A 23,736-nucleotide genomic window follows, 5' to 3' on the forward strand; every position below is an offset into this window, starting at 1 on the left:
AGAAACAGAAATCCCAGAGCATTTCTGTAGTCCAGCTTTTTTACTGGCTAAGTGACAGGTTGCATTTTACAGATCAAGATTGGCTTGCAATGTTTGCAGTTAGAAAAGCTCATTCTGGCTTGAAAACTGAGTAAACATAGTCAGGAAGTGATTGAAGGAGCAGGGATCGCCAAGTTATAATTTATAGTTACTTTCCCACACTTGAAACTATAGTTCTGTTCTTTGGACTCCAAAATTATTGATACAATTAAAATATTAGATTGCCAATCCAGAAGTGCCTGATATTATCTAATTCAATTGTCACTGTTTATTTCAGTCCATTTTAAAAGCCAAGTCATCTATTGCAAACAAATCTGGGAAGAAATCATTCCAAAAACATACAGACACGCACATATATATATATACACATAAATACATAAACTGAAGTCCTATGAGTCCCTCAAGACTGTTCTGCCATTTCAATGTCAATTATTTACACAGCTACAAAACAATTCCATGTATGGACCAGATGAGCCATTGGTTAAACAAGCAAGTCTTCTACTAAACATGAAATCTCAGCTCTACTTTGTGTCAGGACACTACCTTTAGAAGATGAAACAAAAACAGATCTCAGAGTCTGTTGTCTCAAGCAGTCACAAGCAGTCCATTTCTCTAAGACAAGTATTTTCACTCCCTGATACTTGGCAACTCAGAACCTACCCCAAGATAGGTGATAGGCAAGTTCAGTTGCTGTCTTCCTTCTGTCACATTCCCACCAGCACACCCAGAAGAACAACTTGAGAACAAGGTTGCCCTGGACTGGGATATCCCAAAACTGCAGTCAGCTACTAGACATAACTGAGGCAGAAGCATTTTAGTGCTGAAGGGCTTGCAAGGACCAAGCAGTCAGTTTGTCTCTCAGTGGAATCTCCTTCCCCTTGCTAAACCTGTTGATTGCAAATGCACTTCACCCAGTTTATTGCCCTCACCAGCTGTGCCAAGCTCCCATTCCTCTTCCGTCTAAGATTTTCCCTACGCTCTTCCCTGCTGAATCCACTAATTCTCTTCTGTCCACCAGCCTTTACACCTTCACAACTCATTGTATGTACATCTGTGTAGAAGCATGGCCGTAACACGACACACAAATATCAGTATTTTTACATTGTTCCCTTTGTTCCTATTCTTTTCTCTATTTACATGGAGCAACATTTTATCACAGCATGCATGGAGATTACCATCTCTCTTTACTTTCAGTGAGGCAAAATATTTAAGCAAAAGTTTGACTTCTAGTGATGACAATAATGAAAATTCACCTCCAAGAATCAATTTTGTTGCTCAAGGGAAGGGATGCCATGCAGAGGGACCTTGGCAAGCTTGAGAGGTGGGCCCATGCAAACCTTATGAAGTTCAACAAAGTGATGTGCAAAGTTCTATACACAAGTTGTGGCAATCCCTATAGGTTGGGCAGAGAAGTGATTGAGAGCAGCCCTGCGGAGAAGGACTTGGGGGTGACGGTGGATGAAAAACTCAACAGAAGCCGGCAGTGTGCACTGGCAGCCCAGAAAGCCAATAAAATCCTGAGCTGCATCAAAAGCAATGTGGCCAGCAGGTCAAGAGAGGTGATTCTCCCCCTCTATGCTGCTCTTGTGAGACCCCACCTGGAGTGCTGCGTACACTTCTGGTGCCCCCAACATCAGAAGGACATGGAAATGTTGGAGCAAGTCCAGAGGAGGGTCATGAAGTTGATCAGAGCACTGGAGCACCTCCTCTACAAAGCCAGGCTGAGAAAGTGAGGGCTGGTCATTCTGGAGAAGAGGAAGCTCCAGAGAGACCTCATAACAACCCAGTATCTGAAGGGGGCCTACAGGGAAGCCAGAAAGGGACCCTTCATCAGAAACTGTAGTGACAGGACAAGGAGTAATGGGTAAAAATTGAAAGAGTGGAAATTTACGTTAGATATTAGGAAGAAATTTTTTACTGTGAGGGTAGTTAGACACTGGAACAAGTTGTCCAGGGAGCTTGTAGATGCCCTAAGACTGACAGTGTTCACAGCCAGGTTGGATAAGGCCTTGAGCGATCTGGTCTAGGGAGATATGCCCCTTCACATGGTGAGGGGAGTTGGAAATCTTTAAGTTTCCTTCCAACCCCTTAATATTCTATGATTGTCTGATATCAATATTTTTCCTTTTTTTAAAAAAAAAAAAAAGTAAGCTTGTCTAAAGAAACTAAAGTAACTTCTTACAATAATTGCTGTTTGCTATTTGACATTTTATGCCACTTAGTTGGTAGGGACAGAATTTCATCTTTTGCACCTTTAGCAGACAGCAGATGAATCAACACACTGTGGGTTTTTCCTCCCAGTTAAGAGAAGAATTAAAAATTACGAAAAAACTCAACTAGAGCAAACCGTACCAGGGATATTCTTCATGGTAGATAAGCAAAAGAACAAACAAGTCAGGTACTGTATTACATACCTGAGGAAGCTCAAGTAGATAGGGGCTCAACACTAAACAACGTTACCCATTTCAACTCAAAGATTCTCAATGAATGAGAATACTGGTGGCTTCCCAAGTTTTCAGGCTATAGTTGTGGTGGAAGCAGTTCACATTTTATAGTCCCATTAAGAACTGTTTAGATCTCAGCCTGTAACATTGTCTAGAAGGTACTCTATTTGCCAATGAAACTAAGAAACTGATTTTGACATTTAATGTATCATATCTATTTTATTTATAATCTCTAAACAGTAATGAGACATCTTCTTTGTAAAACAGGATTAAACAGATCTGTAAACTGCTATGCAGAACTCTGGTGAATTTGATTTGGGAAGGAAATGAAGATTTTTCTCTTTTTCATGACTTAATCAAGAATGCTTCCAAGAGGGCTCTTGAAGGGGAGAGGTGGCAGACAGCCTGCCCCACAAATGATCACAGCAGCCCCTAAATCAAGTGTCACACAGCTTCAAACCCTAAGGAGTCATCAGTCATGCTTGCAGGAGGGGAAGGAGCAGCCTCCTTCCTTGAGATCAATGAGGCAAACACAGAATACTCCTTCTGCACTCCTAAGGATGATTGATGACTCCTTAGCAGCTGAAGTGTGTGACATTTGATTTCATTCACTGATAAGATTGTGTCTATCCAAACACCTTCTAGATAATGTTTCCAGGGCCCCTACATAGCTGTTCTTTGTGACATTTTACACAAAGCTCAATTGTTCAATGATTAATGAATTTCTCAACAATAGAAGAAAATTCTGTAAGAGAATTTTGTAACTGTGTCCCTTGATACTCTGATCACAACATAAAATAGGAATCTACGCTCCTTGAGAAAACTAACAGGAGACCTCCTGCACTTGTCAAATGACGCTCGATTGGGAAAACAGTCCTAAAAGAAAACTGGCTTTTTTCCTCAAGACTTTAAAGCATACACTTCAGGTCTGCTTTCCAGAAAACCTAGTGCATTGACAGATTAAAAATATTTTCCAAAACTTTAGGAAGCGGATTTACACAAGATCATAGATTTCAACAGACTTGAAACATGCTTTATAGCTTTCTTATTTTTCTTACAATACCATAGTCTTATCCAGTTATTTCATATTTTGAAATGATGAAATCAACATGATTTGTAACTATGCTTTGTAACTACAAGGAGTTTATAGACCCTTGTTTATAGGTTCTAAAATGTGCCTGCTTTATATTACACCCAGTTGTATCACAGGCCATGTTAAATCGTGTAGCCCAATTTACATTTATTACTGTGCTTATATTCAATTTTTTTGCTTTTCAGATTGATATTGAATTAAATGTTTTAAGCACCTGTATTTTTAACTCTCTTATGATATCATAATCAGGAAATTAAGTACATTGTTTGAGCCTGATTCTGTAAGTGCCATGTTCAGCTGGATTCTGCCCAATGCCTTTGGGAATTTCAGCACTTCTCACAAAAACCATGAATTCTGATAAATACAAGAACCAGGCAACTCAGAATTCTGTCAGATAATACATTCAAAGAGAGATAAGCTATATTGGTTGTCAATTATATCTTACTTTGTAAGTTTGTTTGTCAAAAAGCATACTACTAAACCAGAAGAAGAATACTGTAGTATAATCCAGAAAAAGATGATGACTGTGGTTCTCTCAGCCCTTCAGAATGAATGACAGGAACTGAATGGCATTACTGTCAAAGAAAAATGCTCCACATAACCTTTATCATTTTGCCAAAACCAGCCCACCAGAAGAAATCAAAGAGAAATTCCAAGTTTAGACTTGCCAAATGGATCTTTCATCTAAATTTTGAAACAAAGGCATTGTTTTTGCCAAGCATTGCTAAGCTTTCCTGAGGCCTCGCGTGAAAAATCAAGAACTCCGACTATTTGGAAATCATAGTCAATGTAAAACTTGGGCTTATTCCCACTTAATGCGAATAAGTCACTGCACATTACCTTGAAGGTCTTTAAATTAAAAATGATACTGACACAGAACTGTGCCAAATTAATTCAGCTATAACGAAATGATTATAAAAAAATATGAACTGTCTTGGCATTTAAAAACATGACGAAGTCTCCATAAAAGTCTCTCTGAAAATTTGTTCAAATGAAAATAAGGACATTTTTTTTAAGTCAGCATTTTATTTCCAAAATATTACACTCTCAAGGAATTCAAAATACTGTATATGATGGCACCCAAAATAAAAAAAAATATATTTATGTTGAAAAACACACTTTTAAAAAACTTTTAACATAATGATAAATTTCTAATGCTGACATACATTCATGTCACAGACTAAAAAAAAAAAAAATCAGGTTTGATCTTTTGGACAATGGTGTTTTCTTTATAATATAGCCTTATATTTACTTGTGTTTTTCTTCACTAAAAAATTGAAATAGCTTTTCTTTCTAAAACAGACACAAAAACTATCTTATGTTCTCTCTCATGGTTAATTATGAGATAAACTGAAATTGTATGTGAAGTATGCCCTTAGCAATGCTGGTAACTGTTGGCAGCCGACAGGTAAACAGGGGTTTACAGGGTCTCATTACGAGTGAAGGGTACTCCCTCAAAAACTTCAGCATATTATATGAATGCTCTCCACTTTGAGGAAGACCTCTCAACTACCCACTAATGAGAATCTGTACTTTAAGAGTATATGAAGATTTTTTTAATGGTATGTTTGTTCAACAAAAAGCCACAATTCTACCTGAAAGAGCTACTTTAAGTGGTAACTGATAATTCCCAAATTCCTTTCCATACCACATACATTAGAAAGGAGGCAAGTTGAATTCTTCAAGGAAAATTATGCTTTGAAACTCTCACACAAGTTTCACTTAAAAACTAAATTCATACGTAGATTTGAGTTGTGTGCATCACTTTTCCCTTCCCTCTCACCACTCTTCAAGCCAGCTGATCTGCTGGAAGAGAGAAATCTTGTTGCTGTGTTCACTGAAAGTACTGAGCACTATGTGCTCAGAAATATCTACTCGACTTCAAATAACCTAAATGGAAGAGAACATTTATGAATACCCAAACTGGAAGAACTCAGGATGGGAGGGCATGGGAGATGCAGGATGGGTGGGAAGAAAGGCTTAGCACTTATTTCTAAATACGTGTGAGTGCCCAGATTAACCAGTGGAATACATAAAATCAGAGAAATACAAATACTACCCAGAAACAGTTGAGCTGAACAAAAAGAGAAGAAACTAGAGAAGACTCTTGGAAACCTGCCTGATTTCCTCTGAGCACACAGTCCACCTGCTTGGCAAACTCACAGGGAAACCCAGCTTGCATCCTTGTGACTCTCAAACAGTCTCTCCCTTGGAACGCCTCGAAGAGACAACGGTTTTCCCAATTTGCAGTGATGAGATGACCAAACTGTTTTGAAACTGGAACTCCTCCTTCGTCCAAAAATTTCAAAATTTAGGGACATTTTTCTGACCCAGAAGGCATCTTCAACTACCAAAATTTTACATTAAATGGTCTGTCTTTCACCATTCACTCCTATTGTTCAGAAAATCTTAAATCTGGCATTTGCTAAATTCTAACTGCCTAACTTTGAAACCTATAAAAAGCATTGTGTGTTTAGAAAATTTGCAATTCTGCAGTCTTGCAGATTTTTAAAATGTTATTCTTAGAATAAATGTCTATGTAAAACAAAGTAAAAAATGATAAACCCAGAGGCTGAAATCTTTCTACCTACCTCCTGTAGCTAAAAAAGGATTATAGGTTGTCGTCCTCCATTTGGATCCATTAGTAAAGGGGGAAAAGTGCTCTTCTTATTGATTTCACTAATATTTACTGATGGAAATGGAATGTGTCATACTGAATTCCATTTTAGAATCACATTGGTAGTATGCTCTAATTCTCACAAATGGGTTTTTTTCACTTCTCCTGACCTGTTCTCTCCAACAAGTTTCCTTCCAGCCCTGAAGCATTCCCGAGTCCTTCTTATCCAGTAAAACCAATATGAAATCCAAGCTTTTAATTCAATTACATTTCTTATCATCCACATCACCTGTCTATCACATTGTCTACTTCCCCATGGGACCCAAAATCCTCCTGATTTCAAGTCTCTGCCATAAGGAACACTCACATTCAAAGCCATGCCTTTCCTCAAAATGATCAGTCACTACCATGTCCTCCTCTGCTCTATGAAGTATCTTTCTCACTAGTCAATAAATCTTTTTCTCTAAACTCAATCTAAATTCAAACACCTTCAGAGATCTCCCAGTACCTACTGGTTTCTCAACAGATTTGTCGCATGTCTCCCACATCCCTTTTCAGTTTTTGATGTGACTTAAACCTAGACTTTGTCCATTATAAGGTCAACATTCCCCTTCCAGTCTTCCTAATACAGAACTATGCCACTGTCTAATAAGCAGTCTAAGATTCTAGTTAAGAGTTTCAATTTTCTTTTCTCCTTTCCTGGCAGGTTTCAGCAACTCACTGTGCCATTACGCCACACCTGGTTCTGCCTTCTGACAGACTGAAGGAGCAGGGGAAGGTTTGTAGACCATAAAAAGAAAAAGCCCTAAGAAGCAATTGGCTAAGTGCACATTACAAGTTAAGTCTTAAAAGTCTCTTTTACCAGAAACAGGAAGTTATTCCCAACATTTAAAAAAAAAGAAATTAAATTCATGTTCAAATCCCAGAATAGATAGCCATTATTTGCTCACCTGAAATATTTGTTTCAAGGAAAAAAGTGCCCGTCTCAGTTCCCGTCCATTGGAATTGTAAAGTTTTTCTGGGAAAAGAAAAAAAGACAACAGAAAGAAGTTCAGCATAAACAAAACTGACAACATCACAAAAATGTAGTACAGCTTTCAAAAGAGTCATAGCACCCATTTTCCATTAGGAAGACTGCTCTTAAAGAAATTAGAAATTAGCTTTTTTTAAAATATACATACAGGACTTATTAGTTAAAAATGTGCATGTAAACCAGTTTTCCATAACTTCAGATAGCATCTCCCAGGTAAATTCACAATAGCTTCAACGAGATTAGTGAGAAACAATTTTCTCAGGAGTTTTTGAAAACGCTTAGAAATACTGCTCTTTCTACATTACGATAAATTTAGGGCTTATTGAAAGTACCAGATTAATCTCAAAAAAACTCAGCTGAGAGCACTCTTTGCTTTTGTTATCAAAGCTAGAGCCACTGAATCCCATCCTTGACTGCCTTCCCTCTAGACATTCTTTTCTCATGTTCTCATCTTTCTATTGTTAAATCCTTTCTACAATAGCAATGAACGTTAATACCAGAAATAGTCGGACAGTCTGTTCTAAGCATAATTCAAAACAGTGTTTTATTCTCATGAAAACTGATCTTGATCTTTTCCTAAATGAAGTAGAAGCCTTCTTTTCATCATCCAATACTGAAATATATTACTTCATTTATTCCCCTCCTAATGCACACTCACATAAATAATTGAAAGAAGACAAAAGCAACTCCTCTGCTGTGTTTCTGAACCCTGATACAATGTTTGTGCCTTTGGAAGAAATCTTGGACTGTGCATCTCAAGTTTATTCTTGCAAATTTGGAAGCGATTTGTGACTATGCAGGGATGGAGTAGAAGGTGTGTTCTTCAAATCTTCCTAGTCTACTACGCTTCACATATCTGATAGAAAGAGACTTTATGCAACACTTCTACAGCCCTAAATTGAATTTTATTACTCTAATGCAATCTGAGGACAATTACAAAGGAAAATCAAATTTTCATAGTCACCTCACATGACACACTTTGCCTCATCCACAGATCATCATGCGAGGACCGTCTCTGCAACAAACAGAGGCCAACAGGTCCTGAGATAAAAGCTGGAATGTTCATGGAGTGAAAATATTCTTGTGAGAAACTTAGCTGTTAAACTCCAACATTTTATTTCTTACTTTCCCTTGTCTATTTCTGTTTTAATTACTACTTTACACTACCAAACCAAATTAAATTTTATTTCTCTTTCTCAGGAAGCTGCAAAGAAGGCCTAGAATTTGAGTATTCAATGCATTTATAACTCAGTAATCATTTTTTACCTCAATCAAAGAAGGTGGGTTTTATTTTTAGAAAAACATTTCTTATTCTCAACAGTCATCTTCAACTAAAGGAAAAATGCAAAGTAAAATTTCAGAAAAACTGACTTTTTTTTTTAACTTTGAAAATAGTTTTGTTCATCCCTAATTGCCTCTGATTTCAAAGGCAGAATGTGTAGAATTGGCAAAACTATTGTTGTTGTAAGTTGTCTCCTTTCTTGCACTTTTTATAAAGTCCTGACAAAACATTGGAGGAATAGACTTCACTTCAAGCCATAAACTTAGAGGCACACTTTAATTACTCTCACTTAAAAACACACTGGCATGTGAAACTACATTTTTTGGCAGGATAAAGAGTAATTTTGTCAGGAAAGCCTAAAGAATAATAAAGATCTTCTAAGACCCAGTCCGTCAACTTTATATGCCATTATTACACAAAATATTCCTTTTTGAAAGATACCTCCATCTGGCATTTGTTATTACTAATTTTCCTCTATTCATAATTCACCAGCATCATTATGAGCAGAATGTCTCCAAACAAGGCAGTGCATTATCATCTTAATTAAGAGAGGCACCATTTCTTAAAGTGCTGGCAACTTTGTACATAAATATCAGTGTCCTAACAAATGCCATCTGTTGGTCTTGGTCTTTAACAGGAATCATCATCTCAGCCTGGGGTAAAGTCCTAACAAACTATTGTTATGATACCATAACACTGGTCGCTTTCATTGGTGCGTGAAGAGTTTTGGTACATCTCAGAGGAACAATACTGAACATTTTTCTCCTTGGTCTTTTCACAGAGCATAACATCATCCTTGGCAATCAGCACAAACAATGCTCTCCCTGCTTGTCCATAGCAAAGAGGAGAAGTTATTGACTGCAGCTAAAAAGGGGGCCTGTCATTAGAGTTAAGAATCAATAACTACTGGAAGTATCAAGTTTGACAGTAGTCATGACAAAAAGACAGCAGCACATATCACAAATGCTTGAGCTGGGTTGAAAACCCCTCTGAGGTGTGGCAGTCCAGGCAAGTCATCTCAAATCTGACATCTATTACCAAAGACATTCACTGGTCCCTCCTCATGCAGAGCTAATCCTGTTGAATCAGCTCAGATATACAAGTTCCTCACTTCTTCACCTTTTATTCTTACACATGGGCAATATACTGCCTATGTAAGTCCAGCACTTCTTATAGTGTGAGCAGCCACCAGAAACATTCATGGAGCATAACCCAAGGAGGAAAGTGGGATGGAGTCATGCTTACATTGTGCTACATTCATCCAAGACAAACCTCACCCAGGGCAGGAAAGCCTGTGTAAGCCAAGGTACTGCACAGATCCCCTTATAAAGTCTGTAGTTTTACTGTGTGTGATGTTTTTCAGGAAACAGTAAATGCATACAACAGATTTACAGCTCAGGGACACTTGCTAAGGTGCTCTCAAGGCCTTACAGAATTCCCATTTGTCAACGACAACTTCAATACCACAGAACTTCAGGTTTATCCCAAAAGAACCAGACTGCAACTGAGCCTGTGAAAATGCATCAGAAGAAACTGAAAGGCAGAAAGCACTTCTAAACTCTTTTTCTGTGGTAGAAAATCAGATTTTAAAAAAAACAGAGAGGAAAAGGCACATTTGCTTCTGACGTTTTTACACTGCAGATGATTCTGACACCAGATAGCAAATGCTTTCTAATGTTTGTTGTTTTACATGAGCAGTTTAATGTGTTGCCCTCTTAAACAGACCGAGAAATAACCTTCCGTACTAAAGCACAGAGGTGACTAATTCCCATGGTGCATCCCTGGCAGAGTTGTCTCAAACGGAAACAAATGATGCCTACAGCTTTGAAACAGGAGTCCAACCTGCTACTATCATGAGGTGCTCCAAGGACAGTCCAAAAGACCCATGTGCTCACTGCTTTGTCATAAGGTGTAGATAAGCTTGAATATGTACACCAGGACTGCTTTATGCCAGAAACCAAATCTCTGAACTTCAAGCAGGAAAACGTGCTGCTACACCTCTCTCTGAAACTTCACAAGACTCTGGTCCTTTGGTAAAACACCTTTCCTGTCCTTCCCAAGGTTAGATACAGTCTGGAGACATACTACATTCATATACTTCAAGATTAGAGAAGATAAAACAGGTCAGGGAGTTTGTAGATGAGGGAGTTAGTGATATCTGACTATAAAACCTATTAATGATGGTGTTTCTGACAGTTATGTCCTGATAAGCAGGACATTCGCAGTCGTTTTATACTATTTTTCTTAAAGAAATAAAGAACTGCATCTGCAGCTGTGAAATAGGTTTCATTGCATATACCAACATGACAGAAAATTCTCCTGGTGGTTCCCTCTGGCATTAATTAACACTAGAGGGCACTGCTTATTTCTTTATTTTATGAAAGAAAACTGCACTCTCCTCCACGGGCTTCCCACTGATTGACCAGTACTGTTTGGGATGCTGAGTTGGTACTTTATTATCCCTGAAACCCTGCTTTTAATCTGCAGACTGTAGGACAGCCTAGGAAATTAAAAAGCTTCAGCACTGCAAATCTCAAACATTCAAAATCAGTCAACTCTTTTGAAATGGGTAGAAAACCAGGGCCTGAGTTTTATTTACCTTTTTGCAAAAAACAAGAGTCATATTTGTTAAATTATCGTCCACATCATAGTGGGTAGGTGTATATCCTTGAAAGACAAAGAGATTCCCTTAGCTAAGCACCTCTTTCTAGAGACAGGGCATCAAAATAACTGGGTTTGTGATAGAGACAGACATGTGTGAGAGGCAGCAACCTACAAGTGCCTATTTTTTGCAAGGGCAGAACTTTGGTTGAGAGAAAGCTTCACGCTCTAAAAGAAAAACGTTATTTACTACTCTGTATTTTCGTTTGCTTTTACTTACATGAAAAATAACTCATGTTAAGTGAAAATAGATTTCTATAGGTGAATTTGGTGCAAATGCAGCAGTGGAGGGAAGCCAGTTTGGTTTGCAATCTGTATCTTTTCAGAAAACAGTCTTTAAAGATCTTTTATCGGACCACTAGCAGCTTTCAAAAGGGATTGTATATTTTCAAAGATGACTGTCAAAGGCTCAGATTTCACTGTGTATTCAACTCTTTTGACTACATGGGAAAAGGGATTTTTTAAAGAAAATAATAATTGGTCCTTATATTCTTAATTAAAATACTGACTTTTCTTCTTCCTTCTCTGGGAAAAAACGAATGTTTTCACAATAAAAGAAGAAGCAGAACTGGCTGAATATTGCTTGGTTCAGCCTCACATGTTACACCTGACCTCTGACCGACAGAGTACCATCCTCCTCCCTTCCTCTTCCATCACACCCATTGAATTAGTCCCTGGGATATAGTAATTTATATAGCATCAGCCTTTTGAGCTGTTGGCAAAGGCTCGTGAACATCTGGCTAAGCACAAATGGGAGTTGCTCTGCTTCACTTGCTGCTGCCTGAATGACCTCCATGTCTCCCATCCATGCCTCTTTTCTTTAAACTATAATTTTAAGATGAAGCTCCTTTCCTTACAAAAACATAAAAGGGAGATTAACTCCACATTTGATTACATTAGCAGGGTACCTGGTGCATATCTACCTAAATGACATTTGAAACATTTCCTGCCATTCATTTCTACCTTGCACGGGACAGAAGTAGAAATAATCTCTGGCTTTCAATAGCCACTCGCAAACTACTCAGTAATTAGAAACTAAAAACTTAATTACTCTCCCTGCAACAATGAATTAAACATTATTTTAAGTGCTCACTAGGAAAAAGTATTAGTGCTAAAAGTAATAGGCTGTCAGAATTTAATGAACTGCCTACCTTTCCAGCAGCACTGATGGGAAAAAAACTTGAAAGAATAAAGAAAAACGTTTATAATGATAAAAAAACCTCTTTCTGTGAATGCCAAGTGCCACACTTCTAAATTTATTATTGCACTATTCCAATTTTAAAGTGTGTTATTTTATCTGAATGAATGTATACAACGATAAAACTAGGGAGAAGTCTGAGCAGCACAGCAAGAAGTCAGGCATATGGGTCCAATCCTGTGAACAGGCATCAGGAAGCAGTCTGGTAGACTTTACTCGAGTAGGCCCACGGGTACATATAGTGCTGCAGAACTATAAAAAAACTGTATATAAAACTAATTAGCGTAGTGTGCCAGTCTTTCACTGTATGTCAAACAAACTAAAGCAGTTCTCTAAGATAGAACTGGTCCTGTGCCAAGAATAGGCTCTTTTCTTAGTTTTGCTTTTGTCCATGAAAGTTAGTCATAAATGTGTTGGCCAGACAAGGCACTCTACTTTTCTCCCTAGACCCCCCAGAAAATACATGGAGAAAGGATTCATTCCTTTCCATCCACACAGGCACATTGCCCACTACTGCATTAACACAGTTGCTGCTTCTGCTGAGATTACTTCATTCTGTATATTGCAAATTTCCTTTTTTCCTCAGAATCTGATCTTATTTCTCTGTATAAATAATTAGGCATTAATTAGTGCAATGTCACATATGAACGCAAGGCAGATATTCTCCCACTGATTCAGGGATAAATGATTAGCACTTAGTGCAGGAAAGGAGTTTTCCCACAATAAAGGACCTTAGGCCAAGCAAGTGGTTGCGTACAAATTTCAGGAAGCTGAGTCCACGTCACTGTCAGCACCGACTGCTTTGGAGGAATGTGCAGGCTGCCTCCAAGGAATGCTGCCCCCCGCTCCCCATCAGAGATAAAACCTCCCTCCCCTCCTTTTCATTCAGACACACAGCAGCTGCTTAGCTAATTATCTCGGACAGTGGGTCCCCTCAGCGAGCAGGGTCCTTTGCCCCCACTGGGAGAGGGGAATCCTTTGTTGGGGAAGGATCCTATTACGCCCGCATATGAGAAGAGCTCAGCTTCAAGCCTGCATCCTTATTCCCTTTCTCTGTAAAGGACCCGCAGGTGGGGAGTGGGAGGAGAGAAAGACAAAATAGCATTGGACACCCTTTCCTATCCCATCCCCTAAAGCCATGCTGGCAGAAGCTCAAAGCACAGAGTGCAAAGAGACACCTGCAAACTTCAGGGAGCCTGTGGGTTTGGACAGACAAGCAGGTAGAACTCCAGGGCAGGATCTCCCCTGGGAATGAAAAATACCCTACAGAGCCAGCACTTCAGAGCAATTTTATACACTCTCACGTAGGGATTTTCCTGCCTCTTTGAGAGCAGAAATCGGCATTCCTGCTGCTGCAAGAAGTACCCAGCAGAAACAGTTCCTGGATTTCCACAGGGAGAGTACACAGGGAAAAAACCCTGCTTTAGGAAGATGTATTGGAGCTAAACTTTTTTTAAATGTCAAACGAATTAACTTCTATCACAAGGGAATTAACAAAACTGTCAGCACAAGAATGATTATACATTTAAGTTCACTGAAAAAAGTATCCCCTCCTCCAGGTGCAAATGTCCTCCCTAATTCTTGCTCCTATGTTTCCAAGAGATATGAAATGAGATTCAATCATTTGTGGGAAAATGAGTAACATGTAAGAAAAGTCCAAAGGACCAAGCAGAAAGAAGATGACCCTGAAGATGAGGAATCAGAGACATGCAACAAAAGAGAAACAATTCAAAAAGAAGTACAGAAGAGCAGAGGGAAGTCAATAAGAGTGAGAACAGACAGCAGGAGAGATGAAGGTCTGGAGTGCCATTAATATGAAAACAATAGTGCTTAAAGAAAGTAATAATGCTTAAACAATCAGCTACAGAAAACTAAACTTAATTCTTCAGAAGCATGGAAAGACAGAGTGAAAAAACAAATAATCTGTGTAAAACAAAGAGAGAAATCATCCCTTTGGGGTAAGTTCTTTTCTTTCTGAACACATCATTCCTGAATGTCCTGGAGGCTCCCCTGTCCTTGATTTCAGGTTTTAGCCAATGCTGGAGGTTCATTACCAGCTACAGCAACATGTAAGAAATTCAGTGAGATTTAAAAGAAGAAGGTTTTTATGTGCATAGTTGGTAGAAGGGAATTTCCAGTCTTTATCATACTGCACTGTCGTGGCTCAACCCCAGCTGGCAACCAAGTCCCCTGCGGCCACTCGCTCACTCCCCCACAAGTGGGATGAGGGAGAGAATTGGAAGAGTAAAAGTGAGAAAACTCATGGGTTGAGATAAAGACAATTTAATCGTAAAAGCAAAAGCTATCCACACAAGCAAAGCAAAACAAGGAATTCATTCACCACTTCCCATGGGCAGGTAGGTGTTCAGCCACTTCCAGGAAAGCAGGGCTCCATCATGCATAACGGTTATTTGGGAAGGAAGACCAATACTATCATTCCAAATGTTCCCCCCTTTCTCCTTCTTTACCCGACTTTATATGCTGAGCATAACATCATATGATATGGAATGTCCCTTTGATCAGTTGGAGTCAGATCTTGTGCACCCCTGCACTCCCAGACTCCTCACTGGTGGGCTGGTAGGAGAAGTAGAAAAGACTTTGACTCTGTGCAAGTGCTGCTCAGCAACAACAAACACATCACTGAATTATCAACACTGTTTCAAGCACAAATCCAAAATACAGTCCCGAACTAGCTACAATGGAGAAAATTAACCAGCCAAAACCAGCACATCCCTTCTGGCAGTCGAATCTGATCTCTTCTCTCAACCATTTGTACCGAACTTCTGTTCATAATGCTTGGCTGCAAGCAAACCACGTCATGGATAAACCATTAGCCAGAGTTTCCCCTTCACAAAGCTCTAAATTACTATCCTTTTGCTCCTGTAGACCCATCCATATGCACGTGGAACTAGGAAGAACATTTGTCATACTATCTGCACACACTATGGCAAACAAATGCCAATGATTTATGCTAAAGCAAGTGTTTATATAGTTAAGTGCAAAAGGAAGCCTTAGTCTTCATCTGCTGGATCCTGGGGTTTACAGCTATGGAAGATGGTGTTCTCTGTATGTTGCTCTGCATTATGTTAAGATCTTAAAACTGATGGTGTCAAAACTTCTTTCACTGTTTCTATTTCTAAATTACTTAGCATATTAAGGTCCTGCTTACTCATAAGCAAAAAAAAAAAAGGACATATAAGGTGATGTGGGCTGAGAGCAGGGTGAAGTTGCGTGACAAAAAGGGCTAGTACTTTTCCCCTTAGTTTTACATCTCTCTTGACCACTGTTTTCCCAATTCTCTACTGTAGAAACCTCTGTCAGTTGTCTTTTACTGCTGCTGTGGAAAAAAAGACATAAGCAATAAAAAAGCCCAACAGTAGGAGAGTACAACAGCAGATTTTACCTAAATTATGAAGTAAAAATCAGACTGGGACATTAAAACTCAGAGTCAACAAGGAATCATTTAACTGTACAGAAAACAACAGCAACAACCCCAAGAAACTTGAATATCTCAATAATTTCAATTATTAAAACCCCCAGGCTTTTAAAATTAGTTATACCTGGAGAGATAAAGAAAATGCCAGGGGAGTTCATTGGAAAAAGATCTTTTTTAGAATTGGTTTTCATGGTCAGGCTGGGGAGATTATTGCCAGACCAATGCCACAAAAAGCATTTCCTACCCTCTATAAGCTGAAAACTATAAACAATCTGGATCAGCAAGGCATCTTTGAATCCACTTCTCATTTGGTTATCACCATAGCTTTTATTTCCATTTCCAAATTGCTTCTCTTATGTATCCTTTCTGATTTTGCAGGCTAGAATACAGAATTCCCCATTTCCCATTGAATCTGATGCCTACTGATAACTTTGAACACACGGGGAAAGGCTGCTGCTGGAAACAACAGCAGTGAAGTAGGTACACTGTGTAGGTCCATGCACACTGTACAGATCTAGAACAAATTGCTCAATCAGCTCAGTCTTCTTTCCTTTCTTGAAATAAAAAGCAACACTAAAAAGACATTCAAAAGTTGCAATCTTTCCAACATACTATCAAAATCAAGAGCCTCTGCCTCTTCAGCCTACTCATTCCAGCTATGGAACAAGCACCATAGCATACTTCCCTTCAATGATTTATTTATACAGGTCCTCTCCACTTGAATGCAAAAGGCACTAATATGCTCTTCAGTTCTGAAGTGCAGGAAACAGTACTTTGGGTTGATAACTTCAAAGGAGGGCACTTCTGCATGTCTAAAAAATGCTGTGACTGCTCTTCCGTAAAAGTCAAAGGGTTACAGAAGGGAAAAGGCTGCGTTACAAGGTCAAATATTACATCACCATATGAGAGCAATTGGTGATAGAAAAGACTTGAGAGGTCATGTTGTTCATCCCCCTACTGACGCAAAATTGTTCCCTAGAGAGTAATACAGTAGGCAAGTAGTTGTTACACTAAAATATAAGTTACATAATGCAAGAGAATGGGGCTGGGGAAAATTCCTATAAAATAAAATAATATAGAAGAACTTACTGCTTCTTTAGAGATTACTGTAGCCAATCTGAGGCTAAAGCTTAATTTTTAAAAGTATGTTGAGGCCAATATTTAAGTTTTGTTTCAGTTTACAAATAAGACTCTGAATTGCTGACCTGTGTGCTTGTACTTGAACAAGCACATCAGTGCCTCCTGGATTAAAAGTACTTAATAACAACACACTAGTCATGATTTGAGTTCTCTGGTTTTATTCTATTTTAAATAGTACCAAATGCTGCCCTGCATTTTCAATCAGTATTAGTAAACAAAGAGCAACAAGCAAATTATAGTAACCTATCAACAAAAAAGACAAAAAATTTAGGCACATACTCACTATCTCTAGAATTATGGATGCCTTACCTGTGCTGACAGCTTGGCAAAAGGCAAAATGTCTGAGTGCAAAGACATCACAGGTTTGCGCCAAGAAGGTGAATGAGCTCCTGAGCTTAAAGTTCATACCAAGTTTTTCTGTTGCATAAGACATGCCAAAATACATCTTTAAGACTAGGTTGTTCCAGCGATCCCAGATCCAGTCTCAGGAGTGCATCAGGATTTAACTGGCCCTTGGGCCTCAGAGGAAGCAGCCTCATAATTAACTGCATGCGTTCAAGCACATCAGTTTGTTCAAAAATTTGGACAGCAAGTATGAACCACTCATCAGATAGCAAGCAAGAGGCAAAAGAGCAGCAGCAGCTGATGGTGAAAACCTGATAAAGCTGCTTCTCCTCAGACTGCTACTAGTTTTTGCAATGGTGTGTTCATCTGTAAATAGCCTGCACTGCCTACGTGCATGTGAGACTTCCCATCTCACAGCCATGCTGCTGGGCACAGCTGGTTCCGATTCAATGTTGGGGGTTTTTTTGACCATTTGAAGTGGCCAAGACCAAGAATCCACCACAAAATCCTCACATACAATAGATGTGCCTGTGACTGAGACACACTGTCAATATTAAGGATTAGTATTTACTTCACCCAGAAGCATCAGCCACACAATCATGAAGATTCCTTCTGGGAAGCTTCTAAATGTAGCACCTGAATCCAGCAGAGCTTCATCTATAGGATTTTTTACCCCAAAACTTATTAAAAAACATAATAAGCAAAGAATTCCAATGAAAATGCCACAGTATCTCCAGCAAATTTATTTCCATTTTTCATTACATTTACTGATAATAATATTGATTTCTAAAACATTTTTTTTCAATTTAAATTCAATATTTACACCTCCCCAGTCTGAAAATTCTTGCAATGTCTCCATATAATAGCCTCTTCCTTATGCTATAAACTTTACTTGTAGCTCATCTTTCCTACACCTTCTTGGTTTTGTATACATCCTCTAATCAATTCACATCTTTAAATGTGCAAAGCCAGACACAGCAATTCAACTAAGGCTTTACTGATTTTGAGTAAAAAGAAGAAAGAGCATTTCAATAGACAAAGATTTGATTTTGGTTTAGTATTAGTCACACAGCAAAGAACAATCCCTTAAGTAAGAGTCTCATAGTTCCTAACAGACGTGATCTCAGTTGAAAACAATAGGCTACTTAACCAGCTTTGTTCTAATAACTTGAATTGACTTTTTCCATGTGTCTTGATGTATTTTAGGGTTCTTGGAAGGATGCTTCTTTAGGATATTTGAAGGAAATAGTTAAATTAACAGAAATTAAGTTAAGAGAGATGGATTTGCAACAGAGGGAGAATGAAGAAATATCAGATGTGCAGAAGGAAACACTGCAGCACAAATACTTTTAGCAGATGTCAAAGTAATTCAGGGTCAGCAAGTTTCACATCATTCTGAAATTGCTGGGACACATGAAATATACACCATTTTGGCAACTGAAAAGAAAGGCAAACCCCACGAATAAACTGGAAAAGAATCACAAAGATCTCAGGCTAAATTCATGCCAATGCATGAATCTCGATGCAGATGCCAGATCAAGCACATGGCCAGTCCTCCTGCAGTAGCCTGGGGAGGCTTGGAGATCCCCGCTATCTGCTGGACAACTCACCTCCCAGCATTTCTCCGGCGGCTGCACCCCGGGCCTTGCCATCTCTTGGGTCACACTGGCACACAAGGCAGTGCAGGTGGCTGGCATATCGCTGCTCCATCTGCTGCCCCATGTCTTACAGCAAGAGGGACAAGAACAGGCATCCCAAGAACGTGGCACAGGCACTGTGATAAGCTTAACACACTAGGAGGGAAGGTAACACCACAGGGTAGCCAACAGCCTCAAGCTTCACATACCGCACACGACAGCCCTGCAAGAGAGCACTGCAGCTGCTGTCCTGTGCTCCAGTGCAATTTTGTCCTTCAGTTACTATTTTTTGTTACTACTCAGACTGTTGGGAATATAAAGGCTTCTCCAGCAGAGGAGACACACCTTCATGCTGTCTTTAGTAGTCTGATGTACAGGCATGTACAAAGATTTAACAGTGAAAGTACTTAGGTATTTCACATCCATATAAAAATGAGGCAAAAGTAGGGTACTTCTCCACTTTCCAAGAACCACGATTAGGATGAAGAGAAGTATCCAAAGCTACATATATTAAAATCAGGAAATTACTGATAAAAGACCATGTTAATCGTGTGAAAACTTCACTTTTGGAAATTCTCCCCCACTTTCACAGGTGAAAAATATCCCTGATTTTCCAGGAACAAGATGTGTGATACTTGTAGGCTCCACAACAGTATGGTTGGATCTCACGAGAAAATACAAAGCAAATATCGGAACAATCATTTCACCCCCATCAATTAACACAACAACTAAAAACCGCTGTGCTAGATGCTTCTTTGAGTTGCATTTGGGAATCAGTGAATTCACATAAATGCATTAGCAGCTGGAGAGAAGCTTGTACATAAATCCACCCACTGCTTTGGCAACACATTTTCCTTTTTGAAACAAAAGCTGGCCAATGCCTCTCCAAGCAATGGTGCACTGCCCACTGGGGCACCAGCTCTTCACGTCTCTTGCTGTCGACAGAGACAGACCTTCGAGCAAGCCCAGCCTCACTTAGCATGATTTCCTGCTTAAATTTCCCCCTCAACCTCTACACATCTCAACAGTTTTATAACAAATAATTTAAATGAAAAGTCGCTCAAGCTATCGGGCTCCTTTCCATATGGCTCCATTCTGTCCTGGGTCAGGGGAGCTTCCAGACAAGTTTGCAAGTTTCCAGGGTAAAAGGAAAGGCTATCCTCACGGTACTCAAACCATACCACCCTACCACACATTTATATTTTCAAACATTCCTCAAGCACAATTTCTGTTTACCATACCATAGGGCACTTGGCCTGAACTTGTTTAACACGTTTGCATTATTTATCCAAACTCATTCATCACACTTGTAAAACATCTGACAGATGATGGAGGTTTTCCAGTTTGCATCAGGCCTCTTGTTTAATTCAAAAACTGATTATTTCCACCTCTAAGTAATTTGACCAAAGCCACACAAAAGCATTCAGCTACACTAAATCTTTCTCTGTTTGCTATTAACTCGGTCACTAGCTGTAAAAAGCTCTCGCTATCTACTTATCTAATTGATCAGAAGAATATCAACTATATACACACATATACTATACATATTAAAACACATAATATATACACACAGTTATACATATTACATATGTTTATAGATATATATGATATATATACTCTACACATTTAAATGCAATAGTTTCTTTTTAGGAAGATCTATGTGATAAGAAAAGCTTAACTGACACATTCATTGAATTGCTATTTGTAACATAAATACTACCAATTACTATGCAAAGTGTTTCTGTGTGCAAAATGCCCATACTACGGCACACAGGCTACACACATTCAGCTACTTAATCCGACATATCCCAGTCATAGGAAAACATGGTAACATAAAATCCACGGATTCATAAATTCATTTAAGTATCAACATCGTGCACACTAAGTCAATGCAGTTTGCAATCAGATGCTGCAACTGGAAAGTAAAAGCTGTTCTGCTTTCTGTGATTACTAAGCACAAGCACTGCCTTTTTACTTCTTGTCTCTTGCAGAAGGAAGATCTTTCATTGTTCTTTTTTTCGATATTTTTTTTGCATACTTTGCATTGCCCATTAATCATACTGACACAAATCTGTAACCACAAAACTAGAAGCAAGCTAACAGCTAAAACTTGCAAGAACATTAGAAGGACCAGATCCTACCTTCTACCTAGGCTTTCTAGATTACATTTGGAATCTAGAATGTAGTTCAAAAAGTGTCATATGGGCTGCAGGAATTCAAGATCCATTCACTGTTCCTAAGAAATCCATAACTGCTGCATAGTTTGGCTGTCTCATATGCTAGCTTTTTCTCCCTTGAAGAACTATATAAAAACCACGATGAACTACATCATCACACTTTCACTTGACAGCACAGGTGGGTTAGTGCAGACCTCAGAGCAAATAAGTCCCTACCCTTTCTCACATTAGGAATCAGAAGTATCCTGGGAGAGTGAGTCTCAGGGAGAAGCCAAGGCAGTAAACTGAGAATGAAAAATCTCTGCTTCTCTTATAGCAACAGTACCTTGAGAATCTCTATGTTCTGAGAGTTAGTATGGATCTATCCCTTTGTCTCCCTCACCTCCCACCCTGTCCTTATTTCTAAAGTCAATAAAGAGACACTGGAAAATAAAGATGATGATGGAGGATGAGTACAGAAGACAGCTCCAGCAAGAAAACAATAGGGTTTGCACATCTGATTATAATATATTACATTCAGAAAACAAGAAAATGTGGTTTCTTGGAAGAAACGCAGGACTACCATCTACAGAAAGAAAACCATGAAGAAATTACCAGGTGCTCAAGTTTGCCTGAGTGGCACTCCTGGTCTGCAACCACTACTAATCTTCCATACAGAAAGCAGACAACGAAGCTGAAGGGACAAAAGACCTTAAGAAAAAAACCAAACAATATGCTTATTCTTTTATCTGAAAACGATTCCTTACTGTATACTTCTTTTTTATTGCTCTTTTTATTAGCCTCTCTTAGGCTTTTTATGTAAATAAGTGCCCTACAGCCTCCTGTCACATGCTATATATGAGACAACCTCTCAAGCGTGTACAGAAAACTTCAGCTGATGCAGGATTTGGCAACTTGCTTGGTAAGTGGCATTTTAATTCATGAGCATATTAAATACATGATGCATAATCTACTTGAGCAGCCTGCTAGTTTTAAGATGTTAGTCTAGACCTATAAAGCCCTAAATGTCTTGGGACCTATTTATCCAGTCATTGAGCTTTTTTGGAAGTTTTCTGATGAAACAAAAGTTATAATCAGAAAATGTCGGTCACTAAATTGCAAACACTGCATTGAAAGTCACTTGCAGCAAGCAAACTTCCTTTAGATCCAAGACAGGATCCCAAGGAAGTTTGCCTAGATTCATTATAACTGAGGACTCTGGAAGAGTATGGCTGTCAGCCCTAAGGCTGGTGCTGTGGGAAGCTGTGAGTCTGCACCATGGTGCGACAAATCAGAAGAGAACTGCAGATCCTAACAGATTGAGAGCTCTTGGAGTCCAAGATGTGCTGCACACAACCCAGAGTGCCCAATCCTGAGCCCAAGTGCCAAAAAAAATGAGAAATGTGCACTTCAGTCACAAATTTCAGAAAAGAAAAATTTATATGTACTCAGAGTACCTTTCAATATCAATTTTCTGCAGAGGTATTAGGATGGTATTTCCTGAGCAGTTTCCGAGTTGTGCCACATAATATTGGGTGTGTTTGTGAAAGCTCTGTCACTCCTCACTCTCTGCAACTTCAGAATTTTGCATGTCTGGAACAATCTTATTTTTTTCCGGTGTTTCATTAGCAGCCCCCTTCTGAGAAATGCCAGGTGGCACTGTGCCCAGAATCGCTTGCCAGCTAATCTCAGAGGATTGGGCATTATGCCATTTGAATTAAAAGAGCTCAGCTCTAGCTCACTGATAACATTTAGGAATCAAACCAATAAAATGGGGGAAAAAACTAAATACAAATAACCTCTGAATGCACACAGATGATGGCTTTTACTGAAAACGTATACATTTATGGAGAAAGAAAAAAAAAGCAGTAGTGGTCTTTTCTTGAAAACTTAAAACAGGGTTCAAGTAAGAAAAATTGGCTATGACTTTATTAGTTTCTGAAAACAACAAAAAGAAAAAAAGGGAATTTGAACATTTAACTACAAAGGTAACATCATAGGGTTCCCTGCAACAGAGAGCTCAAACTTCAGGCAAGCTGTGCTATGCTACTCACCCCACAAAGTGTGGAGGAGAAAGAGGGAGAAAAGAATTTGCATTTGAAGGGAACAATGGTGTTTCTCCCTCAGTCCCTTCATTCTGGCATTTTGACATGTCCTTCCTAAAATAAAGACGACGTTTAATTTATGAAGACTAATAAAATCGTAAATAGCCAGTGAAAAAGTCTACATAATCCTAACATTGTCCATATCAACAATAAAACATGGGATACTTCAGCATGTGCACGTAGATGAGTAGGCAAGAACACAGACTAACGATTCTGTAAATAATAAACTGTTTTTCTATCACAAGTTTTTAGGTTTTACAGGCTAGAAATTCCCACGTACAACACACCCCACAGAAGAGGTACGGGAAGGAAAAACACAAGGCTAATAAGGACGTGACTATTAGGAAATAAAGCAATTCAAAACCATTTCCTATAACACAGTTAAAGAAAAATATGGGAGGCAACTTGGCCTACTCTGACTGCTGTCTTTATAAAGCCTATCTGTGTTATTTACATCTTCTCTATTCTTTCAGAGACCATGAGTCAGTAGAGGACAGCTTATTTTTCTTTCACTTCCTCGTACATGCCTTGGAGAGTCAGATAGCATCAG

The 23,736-nt window shown here is 38.9% G+C and overlaps 1 protein-coding gene across 6 annotated transcripts in view; it reads right to left on the reverse strand.

Moving 5' to 3' along the window:
- Positions 1-23,736, reverse strand: part of FHOD3 (formin homology 2 domain containing 3) — a 386,338-nt gene that overhangs the window by 205,094 nt on the left and 157,508 nt on the right. For all 6 annotated transcript variants that reach the window (XM_027711038.2, XM_027711032.2, XM_039381552.1 and 3 more), the window contains exon 4: positions 7,144-7,211. In XM_027711038.2, coding sequence (XP_027566839.2) covers positions 7,144-7,211 — 68 coding nt within the window. The remainder of the gene's footprint in view (positions 1-7,143; positions 7,212-23,736) is intronic.

Source organism: Pipra filicauda, unplaced genomic scaffold, assembly GCF_003945595.2.
Source record: "Pipra filicauda isolate LSUMZ 115617 unplaced genomic scaffold, ASM394559v2 scaffold230_size2164044_pilon, whole genome shotgun sequence".
Lineage (NCBI taxonomy): Eukaryota > Metazoa > Chordata > Aves > Passeriformes > Pipridae > Pipra > Pipra filicauda.